At 47.5% G+C, this 12,138-nt stretch overlaps 1 protein-coding gene across 2 annotated transcripts in view; it reads left to right on the top strand.

Moving 5' to 3' along the window:
* Positions 1-12,138, top strand: part of LONRF3 (LON peptidase N-terminal domain and ring finger 3) — a 36,228-nt gene that overhangs the window by 769 nt on the left and 23,321 nt on the right. The window contains exons 2-5 of one of the 2 annotated variants that reach the window (XM_015562785.1): positions 1,932-2,050; positions 4,338-4,460; positions 8,508-8,663; positions 11,247-11,508. In XM_015562785.1, the coding sequence (XP_015418271.1) occupies positions 1,932-2,050; positions 4,338-4,460; positions 8,508-8,663; positions 11,247-11,508 (660 nt within the window). The remainder of the gene's footprint in view (positions 1-1,931; positions 2,051-4,337; positions 4,461-8,507; positions 8,664-11,246; positions 11,509-12,138) is intronic. The other variant, XM_006761970.2, reaches the window with a different exon arrangement.

Raw genomic sequence — 12,138 nt, 5'->3', positions numbered from 1 at the left:
CACGCTCGCCTCGGAAACCGTCCCGCGAGCATGGGGAGGGGAGGGGGAAGAGCGCTCGTGCCCCGCTGCCCTGTGACTCATTGTCACCGCTTCCTATCACAGGATCCGCGTCTGAAATAGATGCCCCCCCCCCCCTTTCCAGCCTGCCGCCTGCGTCCTGGCCTGGAAACTGCTCAGGGATTCCGGGGGCTGTGGGCTAGCTGAGAAGGGGACACGCCTCTGTCCCGCTCTCTCGTGCTGCCTGGAGACGGATGGGTGGGCTTTGTGGGTTCAAGGACAAGGTGGGCAGCCCCATGCCTGTGGCCCTACTAGGGCTCCGGAGTTCCCACAGGGAGAGGCTTCCCCAACCCTCTTCTCCCCGCACCTGAACCCAGGAAGTGGCCTCTGAGCCACTGGCTGCTGTTGCCCAGTTGGGGCAGGCTGCCAGGAGCTCTGCTGGTGGGGCACGGTGTCTGGCGAAGCGTGAGGGGAGGAAAGGGGCAGCAGGGCTGGGCAGACCAGACTCTGGGACTCGATGGGTGGAGGAGGGGCTGGGCTGGAGTGTCCCTGTGTGGAGCCTAAACCAGAACTGGCAACAGGTATTGGGAATAGGGGAGGAACTAGGGTGGATTGGGAAAGACTGGCACCTGAGGGAGATGGGGACTCCCTCCACACACACACACACACACACACACACACACACACCCTGTGCTCACACAAACACCGAGCTGCCACTGGGCTGGCATGTGCTGCAGTAAAGAAGGGACAGAGAAGACTTCTTTAAACTGTTTGCTAATGTCTTAAGAGCAAGTAATGTGCACCCACACAAACCCTTAGCACATCCCTAAGGGAAAAACCAACAAAGCCTGTTCCCTGGGGAAGAGCAGGGCAATATGAAGGCAACAGGGGCAGGCCCCTTTAGCCCAGATCTCCAAGGAAGGTTCCATTCCTTCCATGCATCCCAGGAGGGCCAGTTTTCCCCGGGGTTTTTCCTTGTGCGGTCAGAGCAGTCAGGGTGAAAATGTCAAGACCACTTCACCCTTCTAGGAGGAAAGGGGCCTCTCCAACAAAGAATATCTTTGTACCAAAAGATGGCCACGCTCTCTTCCTCATTGTTCTAAATATTGTACTGTCCTTAAGAAAAAAAGAAACCTGCCCCCCACTCCAGATGCAAGGTTTGGACAGTTAACAAGCCTGACTAGCTAGCTGTGTGACTTTCAGAAGATCCCTTCACTTCTCTGGGCTTGATTTTCCTTATCTGAAGAATGGGCTGGTTGAACCAGATGATTTCTAAAGGCCTGCCCAACCTTGACATCTAGTGATTCAGAGTGTTGGTGACAACCAATCTCAATTTATTCTCAGAAGCCTTGTCCAGGTTCATTCACATTTGGCCATCTATAATGTGAGGAAGGAGCCTTGCAAATACATTTCCATTTTCTTTGAGAAACTTCATATGTGCTGGGTTTCTAGACAGATGTTGCTGTTGCTACCAGAAGACTAACTTGAGCTTGTCTTCCTGGTGGCCGTGATGGGGGTCACATCTGGCCAGCTCCCACTCCCCACTTCCTGGCCTGTTTCCTTGTGGGTGATACCTCAGTCAGAAGCCAGGCTGTCAGTTGCTAGCCCCATATAGCTACGAAGCAGGGTGCCAGAGTTTTCTCCATGTCAAAGTCACTGAAACACCCCTGACACCACAGGTCCTCTAAGGATCTGCTTAAGAGAGGGGCGAAAATCCCTTCTTTACAGCTGGGCCATCTCAGACCCACAGTGGCTGCAGGGGAGTGTCGTTGGCAGGACAATATTAGGGCTAGAAATTGAGCATGACCCTTTGGCTCCCCAGGGGAAAAGTCTTAGAAAATTTTCCATCTGCTCAAGATCCATCCTCATACAGGATTTACTTGTTTCTGCTGGGGGCCATTAATGAGGGTTTGCTTTTTTTCTCATTTTGGCAGCACCCAATGACCATTTACTTTATAGCAACCGGTCACAAATTTATTTCACCTTGGAGTCTCATGAGGATGCACTGCATGATGCAGAAATAGCATGTAAGCTCCGCCCAATGGGCTTTAAGGTGAGTGTCGGATGGGAAGCATGGGAAGGGGGTATGCTATAGAAGGAATTGGCCAGAAGGGCTGCCGCCCTTGGGGGTATGGGGCACTAGAACTCAAGCAGACCTGGGAGAAGGCTTTGCAAAGGAGCAGGTCCTTTGACAAAGGGTTACTTAGGGGTCTTTAAGGGAACTGGATTCTTCCCCAATTTGATCCTCCATTGATGACCTGCATAGCAGCCTGGGCTCTGTGACTCCAGAATATAGACTTGAGAGCCTGATTACCTGAGTTTATGTCCCAGCTCTTCTACTTTTATCATCTGTGTGACTTTGGGCAAATTTACTTAGCCTCCCCGTGCTTTATATTCTTATCTATAAAATGGGGATATTCAAAGTTCCTACTTAACAGGGTTTGTCATAGGAATTACATAAGGTAAAACATGTAAGATGCTTAGAACAATGCCTGGCACATAGCTAAGTGTTTGCTATCATTATCACCATTATTTTCCAGGCACAACTGAAAGAGGAGGGTAAGACAAGCATTGCTGGCTGGTTGTGCCATTCTGAGTCTTTAATATAGTCAGTCAGCCTACCAGTATCCACAAACATCTAGGTCACATGGAGGGGTGGGGAGAAAGACAAGCTAGGCATCTCAGGATGCTAGGATGCAAAGTGTCACCTTTTTGCATCTCTGGCCTCAGGACTGGCCCTTAGCCACATGTCAATATATTTGGTTTAGAAGATTAGATTTGAGCTTGGGCTTCACTGCTTGCCAGCACAGTGAACATGGAGAAATTGCTTCACTCTCTGGACCCTAAGTGTCCTTTTGCAAAGTGAAACTATTGCTATCTGTCCGATCACCTCATAGGGATGCAGTGAGGGTCACAAGTGATCATGGCCTAAGGGCCATTCCGTGAACTATAATACTTGCTGGGTCTTTATGTAGTACTCGCTCTACACAACCCCAGGATGCCTTCCTTAGACACCCAACTTACCCAAGTCCAGGTCCATGATCCCTTTATGAATTTCATGGGGTGAGATGTGTTCAGAATCCAGAAGGTTTCCAATTCCGGAAAGACCTTCTATGAAGTAATACCCTTACTGAGTTTTGGACAGTGCCCCATAATAAGACATTAATATTTCTGCAGTGCGTTACATGAAAATTCACACTAAGTGGGATAAAGAATATAATACACTTTATATCATTTTAGGTCAGGTTGTGCCACCTCATGACCTCTGATGTCAGGCTTATGAAAATATCAGATTATCAGAATTTTTTTAAATCTGGGACTTCAGATAAAGCATTGTGGACCCGCACACTGGGCCATTGATGTCAAAGTGAATCTCATGTGTTCTTTCATGAGAAGGTGTTCATGGGTGAGGATGGATTAGTATGTTCGCTTTCCCAGGGAACACATTTACAGTTTACTAAAGGTCACCAGCGTCTTAACCCAAAGGAACTCCAATGAGAGCATTTCAGTCCTTGTAGCAGTGCAGGGCAGGGAGCTGCCTGAGGGTAGGAGGACTTCTCTTGCAACTTTTTCTGCTCCCATCCTTAACCTAAGGCCTAAGAGTGGGGCCTTGATAGTGCAATGGGAAACAGGGCCGAGTAAGCAGTATACCCTTTTGGATGAAATGGGAAACGTGACTTCCCCAATAAAGGAAGAGTTGATGGGAGTATTAAACAGGAATTTCAGTTCCCCACAGGTAAGTGGAGAGGCTTACCTCTCTGTCCCTTGGTTAGTTCTCTGAAGAACAGTCTGCCTTGTGGGGAAGAACGTTCTGGGGATCCTAGACCACAGTGGTAGTTCCAGCTTTGCCATCAAGGTCTTAGGTCACAACCCTTCCCTTGGGTCTCTCTTGAAGAATGATCAGTAAGTGTAGGTGGTCACTCAAGCCAGTAATGTGGACCAGGCCTCTGCTCGACTGACTAGTTAGTAGGAAGGCAAATCTGGATGGGTCCTGGTTAGTATGTGTTCAAATGGGCATTCTTGCTACTTGGTGATCCCTCTAATACAATGGTGCGGCAGCAGGGGGTAGTAAGAATTTGGACTTTGGTATCAGTCAGTCCCAGGCTGAAACCCTGACTGCAAAATTTATCAGCTGTGTTACTTTGGGCAAGTCACTTTTCTGGGTCTTTTGTTTTCTTTAACATGGGCTTCAGAACAGTTGCCTGCATGATAGGGCTGTGCATAAGATAATCCTTGGAAATGCTTCAGGCAGGAGTGAATACCCATGAAGTTAGGGAGTATTAAGAATAGTGTCAGGAGGGTGAATAAGAATGGGATTGAAAGCTAACGTTTTCTTCCAGGCACACTTCAGAAAGGCGCAAGCCTTAGCCACCCTAGGCAAGGTGGAGGAAGCACTAAGAGAGTTTCTATACTGCGTTTCACTGGATGGAAAGAGCAGGAAAGCAAGATCGGAAGCCCAAAGCGTGAGTTGAGATGACATCAGGCCCAGCTGCCCAATGGGCTCCCACCTCACTGTCTTCTCCAGGGAGGCGGCTGAGGGAACTGTCTTCCAGGGCATTTGGGGTCTTGAGTGGTGGCTCCCTGGGTTAAGGGGACAAGAGGGAGACACAAGTTCTAATTGATTGCCCCCAAATCACCGTCCTCTTGGTGTGTACAATCAGATTGAGCAGTTGCTACATTTCTGTAGGAGACTATGAAGAATGTTCTTGCTTCTTTCACTCAGGGTCTGGGTTGTCAATGGGGAAAAAAACAAAAGACAAAAATAAGTACAAACAAGTTAACATGGGGATGGAGGCTCACTGAGGAGTTTCTGGCTGTTGACAAGAGGTCAGGGGTGTGGGGCTGCCTGCAGCTGTGGAACTTTACTTTGACCGAGTCACAGCTTCACCAGCCACACCAGGAAGCCAGCTCCTCATAAAGGATGCTGGCCCCCGTCTCATTTTCCATATGTACAACTCCAACTTTCAACTCCTTTGCTAGAAATAAAACACATATACTGTCTCACAAGTGTAAGTCAGAGACCATTACAATATAATCCAAACAAGCATTCTGACTCTTGAGTCCCAGGAGAATGTGGTTATTTTTAAAAGCTGCATGAAGTACTGAGAGTATTAGCGAAGGCTTAAGCATCCTCATTCCCAGGACTTTGTTGCTTACTCTTCTGCAATGTGCTCTCAGAGTGTCTGGCTAATGGGCCTGAAGTTGGATACTGACGTTCAGTGGTGGTCTCTGCTCTTGCCTTGTGCCCAGCCCCCAATTCACCACTGCAATCCAAGTACTTCTGTTCCATTGTGGTTTGGCAGAGCAGTGATGAAGAAAGGGAGCAAGAGACAGGACTGGTTGCTGAAGGCTCCAGAAATGAATGGTTAGAAAAATCAATGAACTAGGGGAAGCGGACCTTCTGCCTCTGACAGATTTCTTTCCCAGGGAGTTGCTTTGCTGTGGTTTGGGAAGTGGACAAAGTGTTCTTGAGAGAAGCACTCGTGGATCCTCCAAATCTTAAGTGTAGTCCATGGTGTGGATAATAATAACAACAACAACAATAATAGCAGCTAACATTTATTGAGCACTTGTTATGCACACCAGACACTGCACTAGGGCTCTCTGTGGAAGATATAATTTAATCCCCACAACATGCTGAGGCTTGGTGACTTTCGTGAGGTCGCAGTTAGTGATTTGTGGAAGATCATTCGAAGCCAATTCTACCTGTTTCCAGGGTCTGCCTTCTAGCCACTTCACCATCCTGCTGTCCTGAAGGGACATGCTGGGAGTCTCAGCACTCATTGCTGGGGCTGGGTGGAGAGTAGCAATGGGACCAACCAGTTCTGCAATGGATGAACAAAGGTGGTTAGAAGAACCTTGACTTTGGGGACAGATTGTGTGAAGGCCAACAGAGGCAAGTGTCAGGTCTAAGGATGAGTGGTTTCTTAAAGAGTGTTTTTTTAAGTATTGATTAATTATATATACATATATATATATATGTGTGTGTGTGTGTGTATTTTGTTTGTTTTGTTTTTCTACTTCTTTATGAATTTGTTGGTTAATCTTGTATGTGCCCTGACCTGCAACTTTGGCATGAAACCTGCAACTTTGGCATATTGGGACGATGCTCTAACCAACTGATCTACCAGACCAGGGCCATGAGTGATTTCTTTACTCCCACTTACCCATTTCACAGGTGTCCCGAAAGGGTCTGGTATCATCAGTTATGTTGACATCTCTTTCCAGCTGCTTTTAGTGGGGCTGCCTAACTTAATAGGGTAAGACGTTGTGTTAAGATCTGGAGACTCAAAGAGGCATAAGACACAGGGGCAGTCCTCAATGCCCTTACAACCCTGCATGTGTTACCCAGCGCAATATAATGCCAGACAATAGGAGCCTATGTCCGTAATGAGTGTTATGGAGTTCTGAGGCTGGGGCAAGAATGTAGGGGCAAATTTCCGCTGAGTGTGACAAGGGCATGGCAGCCATTTAAGAACACTGAGGGCCCGCAGGAGTGCTTATTTATCAGATTGTTCCATTTTCAGACGTGACAAAGATGGTCCAGGTTCACTTGGCATTTGTTACCTTATACACTCACAAACCTTAGATTCTTCTTTCCATCCTTCTTGACCCATTTGAGCCTTTTGAAGGCTGACACTGAAGTGGGTTTGACTTTCATTTATGTGGAATGATTATTCCCACTGAATGTTGGCCCCACCGTTTGTTTTCTAAAGCCATTGGGAAGGCCTAGAACGAGATCTTAGGTGGTAAAAGGGAAGATGTGAAGAGCTGCTCCTGTTTCTGCCTTGTTTCCTTCCATTTCTCCTTTCTGCCTCCGCTCCCTCGCACCACACTCTGCCCTTTTACCCTCACATCTTAGGATGCTGTGTGGTGGCCACTGAAGAACATCATGCTGTTTTGGGGAGAATGTGAGGGAGATTGCTTCAGAAATGGGTTGGTCCTGCTGGGTCACTCAGGAGGGCTTCTGAGAGCCAGCTTTGGCTTCGGTGGAGGAGAGGGCTCTGAAAACTGGCATTTATGACCCTGGGCACTGTGCCTTTCCACCTCATTCTTTTCCCAACTTAGATCTGGGAAGTGGGTTCCCCAGAAATAGAAGGAAAACAGGGATGTCTGAGGACATTGGGCCTGAACCCAAGGCCTCTCCCTGGGCCCTGGGATGGATAAGTGTGCTAATTCAATTCCATCTAGTGTGACAAGTATTTGTTGGGCATTTGTCCTGTGCTCTCCAGAAGCTGGTTGTCTGGTTAGAAAGAAAGACTTACGTCTACGGTATGATTTGAGGCTAATACAAGACTGTGTCGTGTAAGGTGCTCTATTATGGTGCAGTGGAGAACATGAAAGTATAGGTGACATCAGGGAGGCTGGAGTAGTAGGGGACCGCATCCCTGGAGCTGAGCCTTGAAGGCCAAGCAGAGTTGGTTATCTGAAGAAACATCATGAAGGAACTGAGGGGTGGGAGAGGGACAGCAAAGGAGCAAATCAAGCTGGAGAGTTTGGTCAGAGTTCCTGTTAGGCTCTCTTGATTAATTAATACCCTGACTATGTACCCTGACTGAGCAAGCGGGTGGAGCATCCAGTGGGTTTCCAAACATTGTAGGGGGATCTGGGTGGAAACACTTGAATGTGTTTTAGAAGCCAGGTGACCTTACATGTTACATACAATATACACACATATATTCACAATCCCTGCTGGCACATTGAAGCAAGAATGTGGGCAGCCAATGATGCAGCCTGCACTAGAACACCCATTGTTGACTCCAGTCCCTTCTGGATCTTCTCACACAATGGGCTTTTGCAGTTGCAAAGGAACTAGCCATACACTGAAACCAGTCTGCCCCATTACTAGTTCTTGAAATTCCTTGACTTTCTCGGGAAAGTAAAGGTCAGAATGGGGGAGAAGAGGCTGGGAAAAGATGGAGGAAAGTTGGCTTCTGCTTTTTCTAACACTTCAATGCAGAAGGGATAAAGGGCCAGAGGTGATGGCTGGGGAAAGAGGGAGCAAAATGGGCAGGCAGAGGAAAGAAATATCAGAACCTAGAAGACAATTGTAGACTTCAACCCACTGGGGTGTTATGGACATGGCTCCAGGTCCCCCAGCTGATGTTTTGTCTCCTGCCTTCACCTCTTTGGCTCTTTCCTCCTACCTAAGTTTTTTAATCCTACTGCAGATATTTCTATGGAAAGATAGCACTGCAGTGATAGCTCTTTAAGTTTGACTAGGGTGACAGAGGCATCTGGGATGCCTTTTCAAAATGAAAATTCCTGGACCACACTTCAGATCTGGGGAGCCAGGCATGGGAACTTGGAACCTAGACTTTTAATAAGCTCCTGGGTGATTTGTTGAAGTGAGGGTCCCTGCCGTGGTCTGCCCTGGTCTGTCTGGTCCAAGGCTTCTTCCCTAGAGTTTTGCCCTGCAACCTTTTCCCTCTACCCTTTTCCTCCCCCTCTCCCTTCACCTGAGTACCTGTAGAAACTTAAGTAGTGAAGTCTTCTGTTTTATGTCACAGCTTCTCCTTAGTTTCTTTTCACCATCAGTCCCGGGACAGTCTCAGGAACATTCTCCCGATATTCTGAAGCTGTTGGCACCTCAGCTTAGATTAAAGGAACAAGTAGAGTCATTGGCTACTGAAGGCGACAGCCATAATCTACCAAAGTTGTCACAGGTAAAACTTAACTCACCCAGCTCGTTTATGACGCTTCGTTTGGCTGTTTTGTGGGCAAACCTGGGGAGTGAGCCCTACCTCTCTTACTTCAGTTCCTGAGAAATAAGAAATGGACTGGTTATGTTCTTTGCTGGAAGGTTATTTCTTCTTTTTTTTAAAAAAATATTTTATTGATTTCAGAGATGAAGGGAGGGAGAGAGACAGAGAAACATCAATGATGAGAGAGAATTATTTATCGGCTGCCTCCTGCATGCCCTACACTGGGGATTGAGCCTGAAACCCGGGCATGTGCCCTGATCGGGAATCAAACTGTGACCTTCTGGTTCACAGGTTGATGCTCAACTACTGAGCCACGCCGGTTGGGCAGAAGGTTATTTCTTAATGATAAAAAACTGGATTTCAGACATGGTCCCAGGGTTTATGATTTGTTACATTCATTTTTCAGTTCTTGGTCAAATCCAGATGAGAGAGATTTGACAGAACTAGAAAGGAATTGCTCAACTTCCACTGGAGCCATTCAATGAGGTGGCTTTATCAGCCTAGGGGTGGAGCCTGGGCTGATAAAGATCCTCCTTTCCTACTCTGGCCAGTTTGGCTCAGTGGATGGAGTGTCGGCCTGTAGACTGAAGGGTCCCAGGTTTGATTCCAGTCGGAGGCATGTGCCTGGGTTGTGGGCACATCCCTAGCAGGGAGTGTGCAGGAGGTAGCTGATTGATGTTTCTCTCTCATTGATGTTTCTGACTCTCTATCCCTCTCCCTCTCTTTAAAAATCAATAAAATATATATTTTTTAAAAATCCTCCTTTCCTGATTTTTGTTTGTTCAAGCTGCTGGGCTTTGAGCACCAGCTGAGTTCCTTGTGTAAAGACAATTCCATTTGATCCCCAAGTGGAGGTAATTTCCTGCGCCATGTCTTACGAATAAGTAGATTTCTGGTACTTATTGGAGGCTGAGAAGAGGGAAGTGATTTGGGAAGGGTAAAGGTCCTTGGAGGAAGGTATACGTGCCTTTCTTTGAAAACAAGGGAACAGAACCATGGAGAGATGGGTTCCAGACCCTGGCTTTCCCATTCGCGGGCAAGTGGGCAGCAGCTGGGGTTCAGAAATCCAGTTCTGAAGGCAGAGTTTAGTGCTGACTGCCTCGGCCCCATGGGGCCGCAGTCTCCACTGCATTTGTGCCCTGTGTTCTTCCCTGTATGTAAGCCCTGGGATTTCTGTGTCTTCTTAGAGATTCCCTGGCAGGTGGAAATCTTACATTTCCCTGCTTCTCTCCCTGCTCAGGAAAAGGAATAAAATTTGGGTGTGTCCAAGTAAAAACAGGGGGGAGGTGGAGGAAGAACTGAAAGAGCATCTCCTGAAATCAGAGAACCCCTAGTACATTTCAATAATTGCTTGAGGTCATGATTACATGATTGAGAACACTAACACTGAACTTAAGTGCCTGGAGTGGCTTCTAATTGCTCCTCATTCCAAAATGAAGAAAAAAGAGCACCCCTGGTTTCCAGTGAGAGCTGACTGTTGAACAAGGGTGAGGTTTCCACCCAGACTTTGCTTTTCAAATCCGTGTACTCCGTGTAGCCAAGCCTGGGGCTCGTGGAAAGTTGAGGACACAGAATTAAATAACCCTGAACTCCCCAGGTTGGATACTGAGAAAACCCACATCCTTTTTCTCTTCACTTCATTGTTTTCTCCTAGCTGTATGGCTCTCATTTTTTATCTATCTACCAATGTTTTTGGTAGGGGTTGGAGGGGAAACAAGATCATGGGCATTTTGACCTGTAGACTGTGGGTTTACAATAGAGAGGGATTCTCCAGGTATTGTTGGACTTATTTCTAGGTCCATTTTTGAGTATTCCTCTCCTGAACAAACATTCAACTTTCTTTAGGCATTTTCTAGATGTCTCTTTCATAGGATATGATCTTTCTTACTTTCTTTCTTTCTTTCCTTTTTTCTTCCTTCCTTCCTTCCTTCCTTCCTTCCTTCCTTCCTTCCTTTCTTTCTTCTTTCTTTCTAGACTAGAGACATTAGTGATCATTTTGCCAAATGATTTTGCCTCTTTTTCAACATTCCCCGCAAAGTCTAGTGAAGGGAATAGTTGGACCCTAGTTCATTTGAGCAGCATAACCTACAGCTGGACCATGAGGTAACTGCAGGTCTGTGACACACCTGTGCCAGAGCCTTCCCAAAAGTCCTTCTGGAGCTGGGCTGTAGGGTGAGAGGAAGCACTGAGTGACAGGATCTACCCTCTCTGCATGCCTTGGTTTCCCTAATGTAGTAACTGGGGAATGGTCTGGATAGGAGAGGGAACTGGTGCTACATCTTACATTTATCCCCTTCACCACTGTCTAAGGAATCTCTCCCCTACATGCCTCTCTGTCCTTGCCTAGGGAAGTCCCCCAACTCTGCCCAAGCTGGGCATGCCTTTGTCACTGATGCTGTGTGGACAGAAGTGACTGCCCCTCCCCCATGAAGCCATGTGTCCACTCAGGACTGTGCAGTTCTCTCTCTGTCTCCTGTGGTGGGAATATCAGAGGACAGTATTGATCCCTAGTAGATTCTGACTTTTGGCTCTTTATTCTGACAGGAAAACGAGGAACTCCCCCATTGTTCTAGACAGGAGGAAGGAGCAGCCAGTGGGGACTGCAACATCCAGATGAATCCTGCGGAAGTAAAGGGGCATGGGCAGCAAGGCACCATGAAAGACCAGGAGGAAGAGGAGGAGAAGGATTACCCTGCCTCTCCAGAAGCTGCCTCCAGCCAGACTGGCAAAAGCCAGGAAAGGAAAAGGAAACATTTTCAAGTTGAATCCAAAGACCCAGACATTCCTACAAAAGTCTGTAAGCCAGGTACTGACTCTACCCAGGGCTAAAGGGGCTTGGAGGAGATGATGTGCTCCCCAATATAAGCGGGTTACTTGCTGTCCATATGAGGGTTCTTTAGGCTCCGGGTGTATGACCCAGCTCTGGAACTTGGCTGTGGCACCTCAGGATTGCTGTGAAGTTTCTGTGAGAGCATGCATAGTTCCCAGCGTACTGCCAGTGCTCAAGAATAATTGTAATGGAGAGCCAAGGCATAAGGTCAAGCACAGTCTCAAGTAATGATATTCAATGCCCTTGATGGTGTCACTTCCTGCCAGGCCAACCTCTCCCTACCCCCATCCCTATTCCAGGAACAGAGGACCAGAGCTGTGCAATCAGGCCACACTCTGCTCATTCTCAGTTGTGTTTCTGTAGTCAGGCATCTGAGAAGCAGCAGCTGCAGCTCAATAGCTTTCCAAGAGAGGTGGGCAATGCCAAGAGTCACTGTCAGCTTTGAAGGCCTGGCTCAGTCCATGGAGTTGCCGCTGCTGCTCCTGCTGCATGAGGTGCCTATTGCATTTGAATGAAGTCCACCGGGCTTCTGGATATTCCCTGACTTGTACTTCTCTTTCTGTGGGACTCCTGGACATCTCAAGAGTCTACTTCAGTATCCCATTC

This window comes from Myotis davidii, unplaced genomic scaffold (genome assembly GCF_000327345.1).
Source record: "Myotis davidii unplaced genomic scaffold, ASM32734v1 scaffold1858, whole genome shotgun sequence".
Taxonomy (NCBI): Eukaryota; Metazoa; Chordata; class Mammalia; order Chiroptera; family Vespertilionidae; genus Myotis; species Myotis davidii.
This window is presented reverse-complemented; position numbering and strand designations above follow the sequence as displayed.